Source organism: Suncus etruscus, chromosome 5 (assembly GCF_024139225.1).
Source record: "Suncus etruscus isolate mSunEtr1 chromosome 5, mSunEtr1.pri.cur, whole genome shotgun sequence".
Taxonomy (NCBI): Eukaryota; Metazoa; Chordata; class Mammalia; order Eulipotyphla; family Soricidae; genus Suncus; species Suncus etruscus.
The window spans coordinates 98,697,477-98,718,856 of NC_064852.1; the positions used below are offsets into that span (position 1 = coordinate 98,697,477).

The window sequence follows — 21,380 nt, forward strand, 5'->3', positions numbered from 1 at the left end:
GACAAATGAAACTGAGCAGAACTTCTGGAATCATAATCAGATTATCTATCCTAGGCTTTGTCCTAGGATCTGTGCAAAGACTAAGACCACTAATTAAAGAAGACTGATTACAACTGTGATGGAAAGGAACTTCTAGAACCATAAAGACTCATCCTTCTGGAGCTGAATTTGGTACCATGCAACAGTCCATATTTAGGAAGGTGTATGAGAAGAAGGGCCACGTAGAATGAGTCATTGTCATATTGAGCACTGGTATCTAGTATGATTGAGCACCAAGTTGCAAAATTAGGGTACACTAAATTTTGCAATTTATTTTGTATGTCAAAATTTTATAGATATAAAAATATTAAATCTCAAGGTATGACTCTTAATATTCTGGGTGCATTGTTAACAATCCTCCTGAAATAGTGTTAATTTGTGGACTATATTATTATACTTTTGTAATGCTTGCTAATTTAATTGGCATTTAAAAAGTCATGATTGAATTTTGTAGTTTATATTTCTGCTTTGCATTTCAACTCTTGAAATCCTAAAATGGACAGTCAGCGTGAGCATGAAAAGACCCTTTTTGAGTTTTTATTTTTATGTTTCCAAGGCTACTAAAATAACCACTATATTAAGATGAAATTGATATTTCTATTACTATTCTGAAATGATCCACACTATGTCCCAAAATGTGCATTAGTTTTAAAAAAAGCAAGCCTAAAGCTTTTCCTTGAAATTGAAATGTTTATTATTATAGTAAAAAAAAGAAGTTATATTCTTCTGAAATTATTCAAAACAATTACTTGCTGAAGTCCAGTGATCATTATTTCTGGTTTTGAGTGCTCTCAAATTATCCTTTTAATAATGAGTTGCTGGGGAGCAGCATCTGCTTATTAACACTCTTTTATTTCATCTCCTTTGCCTTCAGATAATGCCCTTTGCTGGCTTCAAAAACTCAGTGGGTGCCTGAACTAGTTTGTAGAAGGTTTGGTACTGAGGAAAGCAGTGAGCATTAGGAAGCAGGGTAACCAGTAGCTTGAAATGAGTCTAGAAATACAGTTGTACCTCCTAAAATTTTTACTTCTGAATCTGTTGTTTAGTTTTCTGGGTGAACAATTTCTTCACTCTCAATGATAACCCATTTATAGGAAGAGTTTAGCAAGTTAGTTATAATATCAGTACATATGTATATATATTTATATATGTGTTATATATAAATATAATATATAAATAATACATAAAATATAAATAAATACAAACAAAAGTTATATGAAATTTTATATAAATATACAAATATTTTATGTGTGACCAATCATTATATATAAATATATATCAAAAATAAAAAATATATCATAGATATGGTCTTTGGGCCACACATGGCAGCATTGAGCTATTACTGGTACTCCTGACTCTGTGCTCAGAAATTACTAATGGCAAGCTCCAGGGACTATATAGGATGCCGGGGATCAATTTTGGGTCTGTTGCAATCAAGGCAATTTTTCTACCAGCTGTGCTATTGCTTTGGCCCCTGAAATATATTCTTATATACATTTTTTATTTTGGAAGAAAAGGAAGGCAGCATAAGAGAACTTTAAAGTTAGCTCTCTGAATGCTTTTAAGAGCTATTATTATGATATTTTAGAATTACAAGAGTAGTGATTGTATTTTGAGTTATTATTCTAAAATGAAAGGAGCTTATAAGAGAGTGTGGGGGGTGATTGTATATCAACAAGTGAAGGAATATTAAATGAAGTCTTTATGTGTCCAGAATAAAATGAAACCATCATTGTAGTCATCTCTATCTATGGTTTTTCAAACTCAGTAGTGCAATTTTTTTGTTTGTTTTGTTTTGTTTTGTTTTGTTTTGTTTTGGTGACCAATCATTGGTGAACAAAATTCTGGATAAGAAGGTTTCCCAGAACAATTTTGAGTCATCATTGACCAACTTTAATATGTATCTTTCAAATATATCCCTGCTTGGCAGCCAGATCCAGCCTCTGACTGACTCTCTCTCTCTCTCTCTCTCTCTCTCTCTCTCTCTCTCTCTCTCTCTCTCTCTCTCTCTCTCTCTCTCTCACACACACACACACACACACACACACACACACACACACACACACACACTGGGGCTCCCCTCTCACATACACAACCCTTTATGAATTATTTTTAAAATTTTCATTAATGGTCACACAACAGGTTGAAGAAGGTCAAGATGCTGAGGAGCAGATATAAATGTATCTTGCATTTGTTCATCCAGTTGACTCAATGGGAGATCTTATTAATATTCTAACACTTCACATAATTAGTATGGCACCTGTTGCTCGTTTGGTGAGCCAAACTGGATTTTAATGTTTAGAATACAAAATATAGGAATGTCATCTCCATATAAGCTATATGCTGTCACAATCACCCAGGGCATTTCTGAATGACAGGCACTTCCTAATAACAGGGATGATGAGAGTCACAAATAGCACTGTGAACTTGAAGCACTATTCCTGTGGGTCTTCCTAATGAGTTGAGAAGCCCAGAATGGTGGAGAGGAGATAAGGTGAATGCTTTGTTGGCCCTGTAATCTGGTCCAAAAGTCCATCCTGGGGAAACCTCTAGCTCAGTGATGTTCTTTCTTGTGTATTCTCTCTAAGGATTTTCTTCAGGTGACAGAAATGATGATAGACTTCAGCCATATTTCAGTCTTTGCACTATCTTGCTACCTCGACATAAAATGTGATCTTTGATTTGACCCAACAGAGCAGATAATTTGTTATATGTAAGGGAAATATGTAGGAGATGTGGGGATGAAAATTTAAGTATGTGGGGATGAAAATGAAATTTACATCTTCTCCTTTTGGGGGGTTGTCCTTTTAGTTGTTGTTTCTGTTTTGTTTGAGGGCCACAGACATCACTACTTAGGAATTACTGGCTCTGTGCTTGAGAATTACTCCTTGCAGGCTGAGGGGACCATATGGATGGCCAGGGATTAAACATGGCTTGGCTGAGTGCAAGGCAGACCCTGCCCACTATTCTGTCACTGCAGCCCTGACTTTATATTATATTGAGAATTAACAAACTTCTTCAAGCTCTGGGTGGGAATATATCATTTTCCACCTTTAGAGTCAGGCAATATTGGACCCTGCAATTTGGGGATTCTTAAGGAGATAGGGAGCCTCTACTCCCTCCCTTGAAATCTTACTTTATATCTTGGGGCATCTATGGTTGGAAGCTATTTCAGGCTTTAGTGAAGGAGCTGATGCCTACAGTCCTTTTCAGGCTGGGTGAAGTGATGGGACCCAGTGAAACTTGAGTCAGGACTGGGTGTGACACGAAGCTCTCAGAGACTAGAGAAAATAGGATTAACTCTATTGTAACAATGTCACCCAAACTACAACCCACAAAAATGAATAGCATAAAATAAGCTATGAAAGGGCTGTTAATACTTTCTAGCAGATTTTAGATAGAGGGTGGGAAAGCATCAGAGAAGGGACAGCCTGCCTGGGAATTATGTGTGCTCTCTTCCTCTTTTGAGTTTAAATGAAAGTAGCTAGTTATGGATATTTGAGGGACCCGAGGCCATGTATTGAGCAGGAGATCACAGCAGAGCTTCCTCACTATGCATGAACCAAGACTTTACAACCACCTAAAGAGTTGGGGTCGGTCATCTAGCTAGCCTAGGCCTATTGGTGCATTGTCCAGAGGACCCTGAAATTTTGGCTCCCTGATCTCAAGAATAATTGGTTTGGGACTGAATGTCTCAGTATAAGGGAAACAGTTTTCCTCACCCAGACTCATTTCTTTTGGACATCTACCCAACTGGCCTGGTTAGCACCTTAAATATCTTCTGGTAGACAGATAATTGTTTTCTTTGCATTTTTGGCTATATTACCATTATGCCAAGGGGTTTTATTCAAGCTATTTCTTAATCATGCTTATGGACAGTCACTGATGTGGCTATTTACCTCTAATTCTCTTCATGTAAATATGACAAATAGTTCATTTTGGCTGAGGCCTATAGGGAGGCTTTTGATTTAGTCATTTGGAAAAATGCCTTGTTGACTTTATTTTTTGAGAACTTCTTCACTCTTCCTAGACTAGAACACATTTTTCTTCTCTATGAAAGGCACTTCTATCAATTTCCAGTAAAGAGGCCAGTGGCAAGTTGTTTGCAGAATGAACTGTGTTCATAGTTCTGTAGACTGGGAAGCTTTCTCTATTCATTCTGACCACCTTCTTAAATTTTCAATAAGTCAAGAGAACTAGAGAACTGTCAGTCTTGAAAACTTGTCAGAGTTCAGTAGATTAGTTTTAAAGACTAGCCACTTGGAGGAAAAGGCAAAATCACGAAGGAAACTATTCCAAGTATCTTTTTTAGCAGTGATTCTAAGCTAAGAAAAATGCAAGATTCCCACAGCATTGGAAAATCCTTCACTTGGTGGTGCAGTTAGATACATGGGATTTGCTTATGAAGTATTCTCAAACATGTTTTACAAAATGATCAGAATGTGAGTAAAATATATTTTCATCACCCTGATGAAAATAGATTTCTTTAACTTGATAGTCACAGCATGCATTGGAACACATCCAAGCAATTGTTAGGGGCATTTGGAATAAGATGATATATTACTCTATTGGTCTGTTTTGGGGGGCTTGTCCTCAGCTTAGAACTTCTTGTTGAATGTAGCATTATAATGTTGTAGAGTGGGCATTATTAAGCCAACGGTCATTATATTTTCCTATTTTAAATTAAGATGGTTTTATTTCTAAGTCAGATGATCAGTTCTGTTCTACTGTTTTATTTACTTTATCAAGAACCATTAAAACACTGGTTTCTTTTGTTGTTGTTTTGGTCACATCCAGCAATACCCAGAACTTAGTCATGGTCATTGTGCCGGGATCATTCCAGGAGTGGCTCACAGGTTCATATATAATGCTGATGATTTAACTCAGGCCAACCACATGCAAGGCAAATGGTAAACCTGCTTCACACTTTCTTCAGTAGGACACACTGGTTTCTTCTCCCATTGTACACAGGTACCAAAAAAGAGTGCTTCAGCAGCTAAAAACAAATTCTTTTTTTTTTTTTTTTTTTTGCTAAAGGCATTGATGTTAACTTTTAAAGATTTGTGAGGATCATGTGCTGAAACTTTGCACTTAGATATGTGCTTTGAAATTGTACAGTATTATAAATCAGCATTGAATTATTTAAACAATTACAGTTTATTAGATCAGAGGAGAGGGAAGAGGATAACACAGAGACTGAACCTTTAGGACCATAGTGCCTTCATGTTGGCAGTGGGGCTTGTAAAAGGTATTAGTGAGAAACAGTCAAAACTCAGCTTCGGATTTATATTCTCTCATATGCCTTTGTGAAAATTTTTAATTTTAAAATGAATCCAATTTAGTGTATCTAGAAATATTGTCCAACTATTACTACACCTCACATCATATTAGAGCTGGAGAAAGGGCCCAAAGCCAAGTGCACGGAGACCTGGCTTTGATACCCAGCACCACATAGTCCCCTTGATAATTTCTGGGTACCTCGCCCCCATAAATTTAACAGAAAATTGTATCATGCAAATCATCCCTTTGCTTCCCTCAAGAACTGGCCAACTCTTTGTGTCTGCTCATTACTGTTGATTGACATAAAATAAAGTTTCAAAGATAAGTGGATGTATACTTTTCTGCTTTGGGAAAGCCTTCAGATTATTTTTCCTAAACATTGTTCTGCTAGATGTGCTATACTGGGGCAGAGAGATAGCTAAGGAATCTGTGGCATATTCCATCCTTTGCATGCAAAAGTTGAAGTTTAATTCTCAACACCATGTGATCATGCCTCAAGCATTGCTTGGAGTGATTTCTGAATGATAAAATAGGAGTAGACCCTGAGCTTCACTGGGTGTGGTTCATCCTGACCCCAAAAGTGCTGTCTGATCCAGTGTTCTGGCATTAGGTACTGCTGAATTCTAATATACATATATTCCTTTCTGGAGCCCAATGACAACTGATCAAAAACGTCACAATGCTATTTAAACTCTACTTTATAAATAGCATTTATTGAGATGATTTCAGGGAAGTCCAGCTGGGCTCTTTATAGTGTCTTTCCGAAGTACCAGACATTAAAAATGTTTACTTAAGGCTATTTTTCTGAAATAGCTGAAAGAAGATATTTTAATAAGTTTAATTATCTTAAACCATAACTTTTGCAAATCCAGGAGGTTTCTGCTTACTGTATCCTGAAGGAACCTAGTATTAGCAGTTTTTAGGTAGATATTTTAAACCTAGTTGGTGGTTATCTTTCTTTAAAAAGTACTTGACTTTATTTTTTTGTTTTTGTTTTGGGGGCCATACCCAGCAACACTCAGGGGTTACTCCTGGCTCTGCACTCAGAAATCACTCTTGGCTCAGGGGACCATATGGATGCCAGGGATCAAACTGAGTTCTGTCCTGGGTCAGCTGCATGCAAGGCAAACGCCCTACTGCTGTGCTATTGCTCTGACCCCTTTTTCTTTTCTTTTTCTTTCATTATTAATTTTTAAATGTACTTGCCTTTAGTAAGGTGTTTTCAGGTTTTTAATTGCATATCCAAATTAATAGGTAAGGTGACCAGAGTGCTAATACAATGGCTGTTTACCTTGCAGGCAGCTGACCTGAATTTGATCCCTGGCATCCCATATGGTTACCTGAGCCCACTCAGAGTGATCCCTGAGTGCAGAGCATCAATGAGTGTGATGAGTGTGATCCAAAAATTTGAAACAAAAATAGATAATTAAAATGACTAGGAAAGTTAAAGCATGAATCTCTCTCTATTGTTTATTGTGAGGCTAACATTTAGCAATTTTTGTGTGTGTGTTTGGCTATTTTGTTTTGTTGGGGGGGGCACACCTGGTGACACTCAGGGTTTACTCCTGGCTATGCACTCAGAAATCACTCCTGACTTGGGGGACCATATGGGACACTGGGGGATCGAACCACCTAGGTTAACGCATGCAACGCCCTACTGCTTGCGCCACTGATCTGGCCCCTGTTTTGTTTTGTTTTGTTTAGGGGCCATACTAGGTGATCCTCTGCATTCAGTACTTTAAGAATCACTTCTTGCTGGCTATATGGTGTTACATGAATCAAACCTAGGTCAACTACATGCAAGGCAGATACCTTACCCATTGTACTATCTCTCCAGCCCCTCTAGCTGTTTCATTTGTTGCCTGTTCTCTTGCAGCTACATTAAGTTCTCTTAATGATTTGCCCAGTTGGTTGATGTCACATATTCTTCAAAATTTTCAAGCAAAAAATTCTCTTTCCTGAGGCAGAAAAGAATTCGATGTTTGTCTAAATATGTGTCCAGCCAGACACATAATTTGCTTTTTGAAGTTCCGACATCTTAGAAAGCTTCCCTTGGCCAACTCTTTGAGAATTTAGGGAACACATTAGTCTCTTTACACAGTCACAGCAGAATGTCACCTCTGCTCTTCTATATGCTTTCTCTAAAGGGAAAGATCTATATTTAATCAATGCATAAACCATGAAACTTTTTAAGATACTTGTCAGAGTTCTGTCATGGAATGCCCCATTGCAGTGCTTGACAAAGATACTTTGGGGGCAGCAGGAAGCAGTGTGTACAGCCATTCATTTCTCCAGGTTCTTTGAGCTCCCCTCTATTGAAGTAAATCACCAGGAAACAATGTTCCTCTGCTATATTATTTCAGCTCCAAGCAGAAATACTATCACTCAGGTAAGATTTAATATTATGCCTTCAGCATATGGGGGGAAAATTTCCATCTTTTGCACCATATAGTTGAAGATATAAAGTTTTGTCTTTTACGATACAGAGTTGAAGATATTACTCAGTGTAAAGAGTGTAAAGAGACTTCCAGAAAAAAAAAAGTCCCTTTGAAATTAATGCCAAAGGAAAAAGAGTCTGCCTTGCCTGTTTTTACCCTTGATAAAGTAAAGAACTCTATCCTGCATTATTTTTTTTCTTGACCTTACTTACAAGTAAACCACACTAAATCCAATAATCTAATACTTAGTTTGTTTGGCACATTTCAACTATGTGGTCATTTACTGAACTAATTTTTACCATTTTTAATAATTTAATGTCCTATTATATCTTTGTTTAATCTTAAATCTTGTTAAACAAATCAGATAGTTGGCAAATGAGATATAATTTTTCATTTTTATTAAAATATATGTTTATGACTTAAAGAAATCAATTTTCATTTTGTTAAAAATTTACTTGTGCAGTAATTCTCCATATCTGTGCAGAACCCTCCCCTTCTCCATAGACTAACTCAGCCTGCTTTGGTTCACTTTGCTCTGGAGTCTAAATGGATGTTTCCTGAAGCCCAGAGGTGCTTTTACATTTTTAGCATAGCCTTGCCATGTTGACTTGGAAGCCCGATGCATCTGTCCTGTGGAAGCACTAATGAATTTGAGTTTGCTGCAGTAAGTCCTAATACTAGCTCCATACTTTCAGGTATAAATGATTTTAGAGAAGGCTATTTCTGGACCTCGCATTGATGGATTTCATCAAAACACACACACAAAAATTAATAAATGTGATTAATATTTTTTCTGCTACTTGTGTTTGAGAACTCTAAACATATGCTAATGTTTTTGCTTTTGGTATCAGTTCACACATAAGTATAGATAAAAGGAGGGGATGTCAGTAAATATATACACTGGATACTGTTAAGTGCTGCAAAGGACCACTACCCATGAAAATAGTGATCTATAATATTGACAGAAAGCACAGCCCTTACACAATAATCTGTTCATTCATGATTTACCACAGCTTGATTTTTGTCCTGTGTAGGTGCCACATTATTAAGTTTTATGTATTAAGCTCAGAAGCATGACAGAATGTTTTATTTTAATAGTTCTGGGTGGTAGATGCCTCTGAGTTATGTTTTTCTTTGCATTGTTTAAATGGTTTTCATGATTTTCAAAAATAGTGTTGGAGGGGGGAAATAACATGTGGTTAGGTTGGAGTGTTGGTAATATGGGGGAGAAGCAACAACCATTTCTTCCTTCTGTTGGAAAACACAGAAACCTTCAAGAAGTTTTTGATAAAATTGAGAGTGGAAAAAAATTATTTTGGATCATTTCCAATAAAACAGTTTTGTCACTGATAATAAAGGCAGTAGTTTATGGTAACATTTTTGCATATCATTGTTCACAGGGGTAAGAACACCAGAAATTTCTGTGTGCAGGGATTTTCACATGTGCTTCAAACAGGTACCAGCTGCATTGTATCAAATGCCACCAGCCAGGCTACTTCTCAGAAGCTGCAAATCTAGAAGAAGGACCTTCAGATTTTAGGTGGCGGCAGTGGTATCCTCAGGCTGAGATTCTAGTTGTGAGACACACACAACTAGCCTGCACCTAACTGGTGTATTTAAAATTCTAATGCTTTTTGTTGTTCTGTTGTTGTTATTGTTTATTGTTCTTACTCCTGGCTCTGCACTAAGAGATTGTTCAGGGCAGGCTCTGGAGACTATATGGACTGCAATGCTCATCCTGCACAATGTATATCTCTCATTCCTGCCCCCAAAGTCCAAATTCTTTAAAATATGTCACAGTATCTGGAAACCTGTGTATGTGTGAGTTTGTTATTAGTCACTTTAAGTTCTTAATATAGTAGAGCCTTTTGATCTGTTTGACACTGACCTTTGGCCATGTGTGACATTACCTCGTTGATTCAGACCAGAATGCAGTCTTAATGCCAACTGGAATGCCAACTTAATATTCACTAGCCATGGGTACACATGAGGATATCTGGAAGTTTTTAATGCCAAATGGTATTTTCAACGGTTTTTTGAGTCAGATGTAAAAACTTTCTTCAAGACAAGTCAAAAACAAGGCCAAAGGTAGGTGATATGGTAGGTCTATGCTCTGTACTTTTGGAATGCCTGGCACAGGAAATAGGCTTAGAGAACTTTTCAGGCAGAACTTTATGGCATAATGCAGATGGGTACCATGGTGTGGTGGTCAACCATTATTTCAATCCTGTGTGATACATATTTTTACTTTTTTGTTTTGTGTTTGAGTCACACCTGGCAGTGCTCAGGGGTTACTCTGGCTCCATGCTTAGAAATCGCCCCTAGCAGGCACAGGGAACCATATGGGATGCTGGGATTCGAACCACCGTTCTGCTTGAAAGGCAAATGTCTTACCACCAGGCTATCTCTCCGGCCCCTGTGTGATACATATTGCGTTCTCAGTCTTTCACTTTTTACATAGTGAGAAAGGGTCTTTCTGGCTAAAGGGAATGTTTTTGTTTTAGAGAATCACCTACACCCACCTTGTTGGGAAGGAAAGAACTTTCAGTTGAAGTTACAGCAAAGTTCTATGAGGCTCTACCCTAGATTTTGGTGTACTTGGAAATTCTAGGAAAGACCCAATAACCCGTAGGCGATCTATAGGTAAATGTCAAGTGTTAAGTGAATTAACCAACTGTGTAATCTTACAAAAGGCATTTAATCTCTTTGTTGGCTTCAATATCTTCACCGAAGACTGAGGAAATGGATCTGGTGACCTCCTGAGCCTCTTTTGGTTGTAAAATTATATGCTACTATGATTGAACTTTTAGCTCAGAGGAAGACTAATTTGATAGGAATATGAGAATGTCTAGATTGAGAGCCAAGAAGAGGGGAAATGAGATTCTTTCTCTGAATTATTGTAATATTTCCTTTGCTATTGCTTTTCTTAGACAACTTCTTACCTCGAACTTTTCCAAAGGAGTTTTACTCTCTCAGCTCTTAATCTATGGAAACATTATAAAATCTTGGAGGTTAATTACTTACTTTTAAAATTGGTTGATTGATTGGTTTCTGGGTTACACCCAATGGTATTCAGGCATTACTTCTGGCTCTTTACTCAGAAATCGCCCCCTGGCAGGCTGTGGGACCATATGGGATGCCGGGAATCAAACCAGGTCCCTCACAGGTTAGCTGCATGCAAGGCAAATGCCCTACCATTGTGATCCTCTCCAGCCCCCAAATCTTGGAGGTTTAGAACCAGGATTTTCTTGGATCTCCCTCCTCTCACCCTGTTCTTGCTACTCCTTTCTCAAAATGCAAAATGCCCAGATATGAGGAATATCCATATTGTTTTTTCAAAAAGGCTGGACCAGTATACATTCCAACAAGCAGTGAATGAGAGTTCCTTTCTCTGCATCCACATCAACACTGGTTTTTCTTCTTTGTGTGTCAGTCTCTGTGGTATGAGATGATATCTCATTATTATTTTGATTTGCATCTCCCTGATGATTAATGATATGGAACAATTTTTATGTGCTTCTTAGCTATCTGTATTTCTTCTGAGGAAGTTTCTGTTTATGTTTTTTCCCCATTTTTTGCTTGGGTTAGATTTCCTTCTCCTCTTACTCCTGGGAATATACCCTAAGGAACCAAATACACAATGCTGAAGAACATCTGCACTCTCATGTTCACTCCAGCACTATTCACAATAGCCAGAATCTAGAAACAATCCATGTGTTCAAGAACAAATGAGTGGATTAATAAACTGTGGTACATCTTCACAATGAAATACTACGTGGCTATTAGGAAAAATGAAGTCATGATATTTGCTTATACAGTGGATGGATATGGAGAGTATTATGCTGAGTGAAGTGAATCAGAGGGAGGAGGATTGACATCGATTGATTGCTTTCACTTGTGGGAAAGATTTTTAAAAGATAGTATGATAATAATAGCCCAGAATATTAGAGATATGAGGGCCAGGAGGACTGGTCCATGGTAGGAAGATTGCTCCAAATGAAGGAGTGCAGTTAGGACAGAGAATAGATGTCCTATGGCAGTTATAATTGAAAATGATCACTGTAGACAATAATTCAGTGGTGAAGGGAAGTAAGGTAATATACATGATATTCCCTTCAGTAACTATTATAAAACACATTGTCTAAAAAACAAGAGTTGAGAGAGAAGAAAAAATGTCTTCCATAGGGACAGGCAGGGAGGACACAAAGGAAACTGAAGATGTTGGTAGCAGGCAATGTGTAGGTGAAGGTATGGGTGTTGGACATTGTATGAACAGCTTTGTAACTATGTCAGGGTCGTTCAATTTACAAATTTATTATAAAAAATTTTTGGAAAGTAATGCAAAACTCTGTAATGCCTCACAGCCGGTTGAGATACCCAACACAATTTTCACATAGTTTATTTCATATGTGAGGTTTTTTTTGTCCTGCTTTGCCTGAAGAAAAATCTAAAGGTTTGAGAAAAAAATGATGTGACTACTTCTACAAGTTAGAACTATTGAGCTTATTTGCGATTATATGTACAAAATATCTCAGAATGGATTCATGCACCAAAAGCCTGGTCATGGTAGGAGGACGGGGACCATTTGGTTGAGTGACTAGAGGATTGAAAAGCCATTTTTCATAAAATACTATTTTGTAACTTCTTTATTTTTAAGTCTGTGGTTGTGTCATCTATTTAAAAAAGCATGTCCTGCCTGAAGCTACATATACTTACAACAAAAAACAGGTTGCTCTGTATCTAACTTAAGAGATATTTGTTTTTTTTAATAAGATTTATCAAACGCAGCTTGGGTCTTGAAGCAGTTCCCTTCCTTTTTAATGTTTCTTCTGCAAAGTGGCACAGACTTAGTTTCTAGTCTTAAATCATACCTAATTTCAGCTTCCCTGAAATCAAGAGTTTCCTGTGCCATATCAATTAAGGTAAATGTACTTTCAATTAAAGGTGTTAAGTACGAGCCAGAAAAGATTAATTCTTTATAAAAGGATGACCTTCAGTAGTTAGATCCAATTAGGCATTTTTCTAGCTATTTTTCATCCTGATGGGACAGATCTACTACCACAATTAATCACAGGAATCTTTCTAAAGGCAGTGAGTATTTTAGGTTCAGAGTCATAAAAGAATGGCTTGACTAGGCAGCCTCCTTCACTTGTGCCACAGTTGGTACTGATTATGGGTATTAGATATTACTTTCATATTATATTTTTGAAATTATTATTTCAAACACTAGGAATCCAGAACATGATATTCTGGGCATGGTTCTTATAACTCTTCTCATGACCTTCGAACAAACTCTTTGGACAAGACTAATTAATCTAAAGGAAGAGAGGAAAGGAATAATGATATAAATTAAAGTCAAAGTGTCCTTTTAATTTTTTTTGTGCCACTTTATTATTAGAACAGATATTTTCTTTATTAATGATCTTTTATTCCCCTTGCTATATACTGCTTTGAATTCAGCCTTTACTGACATATAGCACATAAAATTAAGACTATTAAATAAATTGATGCTTGCTAGTCTTTTATGTGTAAAATCTTTGGGGGGAGATACTGTTTTCTCAGTGAAAGGGATTGAGCATTTATATTTGCATTAGATTCTTTTGCTATAAAATTGTTGGTTCTTACTCTGCCTTTCCTTAAATATCTGAATTTGGGAAAGCCACACATAACTACCCCAAACATGGAAAACAAGTAGTACCTGCTATGCATATCTTAGGTCGATTGTTGAGTAAAGTAAAGTAAAATCTTGATTCATGACATTTGATTTTAGTGCTTTTCATTAGTTTAATCCTAAGACCCCTGGACTTTTTTCACAGAGCTTGTGAGGTCAAAACTATTTATAAAATAATATTTAAAAATTATTTGTCCTTTTGCTTTTTTTCTTTACATGTCTGATCTAATTTTCCAGCAGCTGTCTATATGACTTGTGCAACTGCAGCACATTAAATGCAGAAACATATATAAGATCTCAGCTATCTTAAGCCCAACATTGTAGAGTGTGACCAATGAATGAATGAATGAATGAATGAATAAATAAATAAATAAATAAATAAATAAATAAATAAATAAATAAATAAATAAATAAAGGAAAGAGAAAAGAAAACAGCGTGCTCTCCAATGATTTGTTTTCTTTTAGAATATAAATTTTCAGTGCTGGAAGGTAGTACAGTGGATAGGGCATTTGCCTTGCACGTGGCCAGCCCTGTTCAATCACTGTCATCCTATATGACCCCCTGAAACTCCCAATAGTGATCCCTGAGCACAAAGTCAAAAATAAAATCTGAGTGCTGCTGGGTGTACCCCCCCCAAAATCCAAAACACAGAATGTAATTTTTCATTAATTAGTTTACATTAATTAGTATGTCATATTAATTACTTTCAGCTAAATATTTTCAGATTTTTCAAGTTTCAATGATCAGTAAATACAGTAAACATAGAAAGCTTTAACTAGAGCTATCAGAATATACCCTGTGTTAGCTATAGCCAACACACATCAAAGCCACCCAGGGATCTTTCATTTCAGGACTGAGATCCTGAGACATAAATGTTTGTAAACTACTGATACATGTGAAAACACTATGAGAGTGCTGGTATAGTTAATCTTTTGAGGTAATTTAGGTGTTTATACAGTTACTAAAGAAGCAGACAGTGCACTGTGGACATTGAGCTACTTGGCACTCTCTACCTCCTTGGTCTGGTGTCCAAGATGACCGACCTCTGAGCTATTCACAGTAGTCTGCAATTTCATATAGTGGCCATATATCAGTTGTAGAGTAAGACTCTATGGTTTTCAGATTTTTAAAAATCCTAAAAAAAAAAAAATTAAAAAGATACGATTATTGCTGAGAGCTCCCTCTCTCCCCAGCCACAAACCCACCCATTCTAGTCTGTCTCTAAGAGGAGATACCTGAAAAGAGATGCATATGATTTCACGCTTTTCATTGAGGAGCCTGAGAACCTCTTGAGTCCCTGACTCTTTACTTCTTTGCTTGAAGAAAGTATCAGACTTGGGCTGGCCTCTCCAGGCACAGGGAGAAAGCCTTCTTGTCAGTAGCATCCATTCATTTTGCCATCATTCTGGACCTCCACAGTCTGCAGTGTGGTAAATGGCGAGAGGTCATAATTAAGATCGTTCAATGTGCCAAAAAGAGCACAGAAGCTGGAGCCATTTGGGCACTGTTCATAGATTGTAGGAGTCCTTGCAGTTTTAGAGAACCCACATGAGAGTACTACGTAGTCTTTGACTAGACTCTCCTTGCTCTTGATGGAAGATGCTCAGAGAAGGGTATTCTTGGCTGCTCAGACTTTGCTCTGTACCCTCTCAGAAACTTTGAATATAGTTGAGTGCTTATCGAAATCTCTATTTTATGTTCTCCACATTTTCTTTAGCTTCACATTTAGAATAATTTCCTGTTCTCATGAATTAAAGCCATTCTAATTTTAGCTCACTGCCCCATCTTGAAATTAATATGAAAGCAGTCTTAGGTATATTTCTTATTTCCCCAGTGTCATTAATTTCTTTAATTGCATATGCATATATTGTATGTTTTAGTTTTATATAATCACCGTATATTAAAGATTTATTAGTTGAATGGGTAATTGTACAATTGAGGTTTGCCTCTATGTAGATAAAAAAATTTTAACTACAGAATAGACATTGCATGATTTAATATATATGCTATCATGAGCTAAATTGCTAAGATTAATAATTTTTGCTTCAGTTTTTAAGATTTTTTGATAAAATATATTTGTAGAAAATTTATTGAGTATAATTTATTCCATGTAGATTAATGCTTATAGAATTCGGGGCCTTTAAAAAATTTTTTATGCTTGTGACTGCTTTTTGTCCAGGAAATTTTTATACTACCTGAGTATATAGGTACATAAACTAGGTAGGAAAATCAAATATTTTTCTGGTAATAAATGATAAATTTATTTTAAAACAAATTTTTAAAGTTCTACAATCTGATTGGGAGATCTCAACCCATATTTTAAGAAGCTATGTTCTAGCATAAAACTTCTGGAATTTTTTTATTTTGAAATTATATTAAGGTTATTTAGACTATTTCGTATACTAGGTTTTGGGGGAGATTTCATGTCAAATGCATGCTAATATAAACTCAATTAAACAGCTCTTTTTCTTACTTTTTCTTACCAGAGATTTCTTCTGTTTCAGGAATATTTGGAGGTACCAAATATGTAAGATGCTTTCTGTATGGTAATGGCATCTTATAAAACATTGTAATGCACTTGATTTGATTAAACTTTGTTTCATTAGATTTTAATGAGCCATATTTGTTGTGTCTTTTAGAAACTCCAGAAAGGAACTTAATGACATACGATTTGAGTTTACTCCAGGAAGAGGTGAGTTTTAATTGAAATTATTGTTTTACTGCTGCAAAGAGCCTTTCAGAAATTGATTACAAGCATGTGGTTGAAATTTAGAATTCAAAAACCTTCCTGTGAAAACCAAGGATTTGTGGCAAGTGTAAGAAAGGCAAATTGAACCACAACTAAATATGAATTCCTGTGAGGCCAGCTGTATAGTGTATATGCACAAGGAAATTAAAGGTATTGGCTCAATCATGCAAAGAAGAGTTGACAGAGCAGTATAGGTCCAAAGAACATTCTGATGAGTGTCATCAGAAGCTTCAAGCAGTCGCACAGTAGATTCATCAGCAAATGTTCAGATTAAATAAAACCAGTGTTGATTAGTGTCTCTGGCTTTTTCAGACTGCGAACACCCTGGTCAGAATAATGTCTTGCAGTTGAATTTAATTTTAGTATTTTACATAGTTCTTAAAACAACTTAAAGGCTTTATGGGTTGCTCTTTTAGCTTGTGGATGCTTGGACAGTCACAGAACTGGTATGGAAGAAAATTTTAAATAGTTTTGATGAGGGAATGAATAATATATATGAACAGTCTTAAAAAGAGTCTAGTTGTTATACAAAAATTTTGCTATTTCAATTGTATATGTTTATCACCAAAGCAATCCAAAGAAGGAAAATCCATATGCTGATGCTAAGACTGCTTTGTCCTCTGGTTTCAGATATTTCCTGTGCACACACACAAAAAGCCTCAGGGTCTCTATTGCATAGCTTTCTAAAACACATTAATCTCAATCAGGAAATGTATTTGTGTGTAAGTGGAATTAAATTCTTTAATAATTTGAAATTCCACCTAAATTTCTATTTGAGTAAATAAACTGCTAAAATTTCAACAACCCTGCAGTACTTTTTGGATTAATAATTGGTCACGTAACTGCTTTGACTTCCAACTTCCATACTATTATCTAACCCTAATAAGATACAAACCAGAATGTAGGTTCAAGTGGATAGTGGGAACTTGAGAAAGTCAGAGAGATCTGTAAGTATACCTGTATTTAGTTTTTAGAAAACACTGCCAGCAAAGTTCCTGTACCAAACATGGTATAAACATGGTAATCAAAATCATGGCCCTGACTCACAAGTCTCTTACAAGCACAAATACCTAATCATCCCTATTATGTTTGAATTTCACTTAGTTACACTTAGTATGAACAAGGTCTTTATTCATTTGCTTATTCATCTTTCTGGCACATCAGTCTTTGACAGCGAAGAGTTAATCTGTGAACTTGTGTAGCACCAGTCACTATTATCCAAAAGCTACCTTTTGTAATAATGTAAACTACTGAACAGCCAATGCCTGATGAAATCTAGTAATCATGTAAAAAATTTCTCAAAGTAAAAGACTTTTTGTGTGTGTGTGTGTGTGTGTGTGTGTGTGTGTGTGTGTGTGTGTGTGGCTATTTCTTTTCATTTCATATTTAAACCTGACAGTGGAATTTAATCAATTGTCATTTCAAGCATAAAAAAATTATTGATGTGTTGATTAAGAGTGGGATTGGGTATCAGATCAGACCTACATGGCCTGGCTGTTTATGCTGATTTTGGCATTTTGGTTTTATTTTGATGAAGAATACACTGTTGTTTTTTTGTCCAAACAGATATATTATTGGCTTTTTGACAATAGCTGTCCTTCCCTATTAGGAAACACTACCCCAATAACCACAGAAAGCTAATGGCTATATCACAGTGCCACTTTGATCACTAATTCTAACTAGGCTCTTTTTATGTGCATACCTCAGTACCTTGCAATGTATAGACACAGGGATATATGAATATATATATATATATATATATATATAGAGAGAGAGAGAGAGAGAGAGAGAGAGAGAGAAGTAAACCATGAAGATCTGCCCTGATTTTAGTTGCTTTATGCTCTGGAGACCAAAGCATATGTGATCTTTTAACTTGTTTACATAGTAAGAGTGTTAGGCAGCTTAAATAAGAATAAATTGTTGATTACCTTTGTTTCTCATGTAAGCTTCATCAATATATTATTTACAAATATGCAAAATAAATACTTAATCACACACATACTTGTATTTCATTTTTTTTGTCCAGCCAGCATGACCTATTTTCTATTTTAATTGAACTCATCTGGTACCCAAGACATCTGTAATAGTAGAATATGCTGTGCATGTTAATCACTTGCTTTGGCGCTATTTTAGTGCTAGCCCGAAATTTGACTTTGATGATTCCATTTTCATCTACATTCGTGATTGTAGCTGTTTACTTGAGTAAATTCTTGAAACCAAGAAAATAGTTCAGCGATGATGCATGTGTTGCTTGTATGAGGTTTGATCTCCAGCACATGTATGTATGCATGTGCATGAACACAGGGCACACATATTCCACATGCATGTGCACACACTGTGGAATCTCTGTGATATTGTGGACATCATGTGAATGTATCCAAATGCTTTAATACATGATTAGCCAATAGAAATGTAATGCTTACTTACTATAATAACTGCCAGTAGGCACTTTTAATTCTATTTGCTTCATTTTCTGAAGTTTCAAGGAAGAAGAAGATTGAATGTTCTAGCCAACTTCACACTCAATGCTAGCTAAATCACATTCAGAGTAGTGTCATTATATTACCCTAGTTCCATGTTATGGGATTGTTTTATTCCTTAGAGAATTTGGTAAGGTGTGTCTGTATTTAAAGTAATGCGCACATGACATTTCCATAGATCAGTTAATATGATCCTTATGGTACTACAGTTTTTTCTAGAAATACAACATTTAAGTCTTCACTAGAGACTTGGGTATTAGGCCTTATGTAAATAAGATGAAATGTACATAGGCATATAAGGTACAAAGTTTGTATGATGTTTGGCTACCATTTTATCCAAGTTATCTATTATTGAGATATGTGTCAGACAGTGGGGTAAGAATTTTCAGGCTATGAAATTAATTGTAATTTTAATGTATGGAAGATCATTGTCCTCCAGTTACACTTCCATGTACACATATATTTTCATATTTTCACCTCTGTCTTACCCCCATCTCCCTCCCTGTCATTGTCTCTGCACAGACTAAACAGAGAAACTCAGTCTATATTGAGAGTATATCAAACAATAGATGCAATTTAGATGCTTGTTTGATTCACAGCTGTAATTTCAGGTGATCCCTAACTTTGGAAGGCCCCTCAGTCAAACCTATACATTGTTGCTGACTGCTGAGTTACTTCTATTCCTGCATGGTTCTGTAACAATATCAGAAGGTCATAGAGACTGCATCATCTCCCTTGTAAAAACATAAAAGTTTATGATGGTTCTTTTGAGAACATGGCATTTTGTCAGTTCCCTTTCAGTCTTCTCACTTTTATCATGCTCATTCATAACTTTTCAATAAGCAAACCAAGCTATAGTCACTTGCTAGAGCCTGGTCAGTCCTATATTTGTGAGGTTGCCAACCTCTATGACTTTTTCTAGGATTACATTTTTGTCTACCTACATTCTATGAGAATGAATCTTCCGCTCTCAAATGGTCAATGTTATACTAAAGAAGTTTTGTCATAGCATATATTTAAGTAGCTCATCTTACACTAGATCTTAGCCAGAAGGCTGAAAAGCGATAAGTAGCTCATCTTGATAGTCCAACAAGCTCATAAACTTAAGCCAAATCAAAGGTTGTAATAAATACTACCAATTCAACCTTTGCCATAAATTCTGACTCAGTAACTATAGATCGAAAGGATAGATGAGAACTGAAATTAATCTTATCAAAAAGAAAAGCAATGTCTTAGGGAGATGAATTTGAAGATGAATTCCAATAATACTCAGAAAACGGATTTTTCTTGGGTCACCAAAAGTGAAATAGGTTTGTCTTCAACTTCTGTTGAATAAATACTGGTAGGCAGATTGTACATGGCAAAATGAATTTCATATTCTGTTTTTCTTGATAGAATCTACATTGTTGAATTAAAAAACATGATTGATTTTCATAAATGAAAGATATATATTTATGTTGTACTGAATTGTTGATTTTTATTTTATGGTGACTAATCCATATTCATTTCACATTTGAACAGATACAGCAGATGGCGTTTCTCAGGAACTCTTCTCTGCTGGCTTGGTTGATGGTCATGATGTAGTTATAGGTAAATCATTTTTTACTATGCAGTGTCATTCTGTAGATAATGTCAAATGGAAATGCATTTAGTAACACAAGTTTCCAAGAGGGAATAATTTAGTCTGGAATTTTGAAACTGCCATTTTGAATTCTAATCTTCTATGTGAAAGAGGTATATTTGAGTTGCATTTAATTTCCTTTTGTAAAATTTCCCATTTAATTTTGTGTCATTTATCTAGACATGATACATCCAACAAGAAACATCAATTACTGAAAATAGAACAAAAAAAAAAAAATAAAACCTGAAAGTGAAACTCCAAAATCCATGTTATAACAAAAGCGTAAATTTCATGTACCAAACTATAAGAACCTCTGAAACCTTGTGTTACATTTGTTTCTATTCTTTCTTTGGACATGTTCCTAATATTGGTTAATATGCCCAGCCATTAACCAGATTCATTTGTGGAGAGGCTTAAAGTGCTTTCAGGCCTGTTGTATAGGTAAGGAATCAATTTCCTAAAGCATTTGGAAGGTTTATGCATGGTCATGCATCTGGATTGTAGTACTTCATTTTGAGACCTTGGCTTTTTCTGCCCCTTTTAGAATCTAAAGATAGCTACATATTAAGAAAGGGCATGCAAGGTAGAGGATTGCTGGTAGGAACAATGAATGACTGTTAACCTGGCAAGGCATCAGAGGCTGAAAAACTCTAAGGGAAAGATGCTATCAAAAGCATGACCTGTATCTGCCTAAGGAAAAGAGTGAATAGTACCACAATCCGCAGCAGATTCTGAGCTTTGCAGGATTTCACAGATAGGTCTGTTGAAGTTCATAGAAATAGTTTAATCAATTAAGAATATTACATCATGTTAACTTTGTATTATTCTAACATTAGCTGGACACTTGGAGAGCATATGTTAAGACAAACAGTTGTTTACAAAAATTGAAATTGGAACAGAAATGTGATACAGGGATTTAAGGTACTTTTCTTACAAACGGCCAACCCAATTTGTTCCCCAGCATAACTTATGGTCCTTTCAGGATTAAGCCCTGAGCACAGTTGAGCAGGGCCCCAAAAGACAGAAAATTAAAATACACATTTGAAATGATATGGTTTCTTTAAATGAAATATTTTCATTTAAAAATATATCACTTGGGGC

At 35.9% G+C, this 21,380-nt stretch overlaps 1 protein-coding gene across 1 annotated transcript in view; it reads left to right on the forward strand.

Moving 5' to 3' along the window:
- STK39 (serine/threonine kinase 39) overlaps positions 1 to 21,380 on the forward strand; it is a 308,961-nt gene that overhangs the window by 233,513 nt on the left and 54,068 nt on the right. Inside the window, exons 15-16 of the mRNA XM_049773425.1 lie at positions 16,069 to 16,121; positions 20,180 to 20,248. Coding sequence (XP_049629382.1) covers positions 16,069 to 16,121; positions 20,180 to 20,248 — 122 coding nt within the window. The remainder of the gene's footprint in view (positions 1 to 16,068; positions 16,122 to 20,179; positions 20,249 to 21,380) is intronic.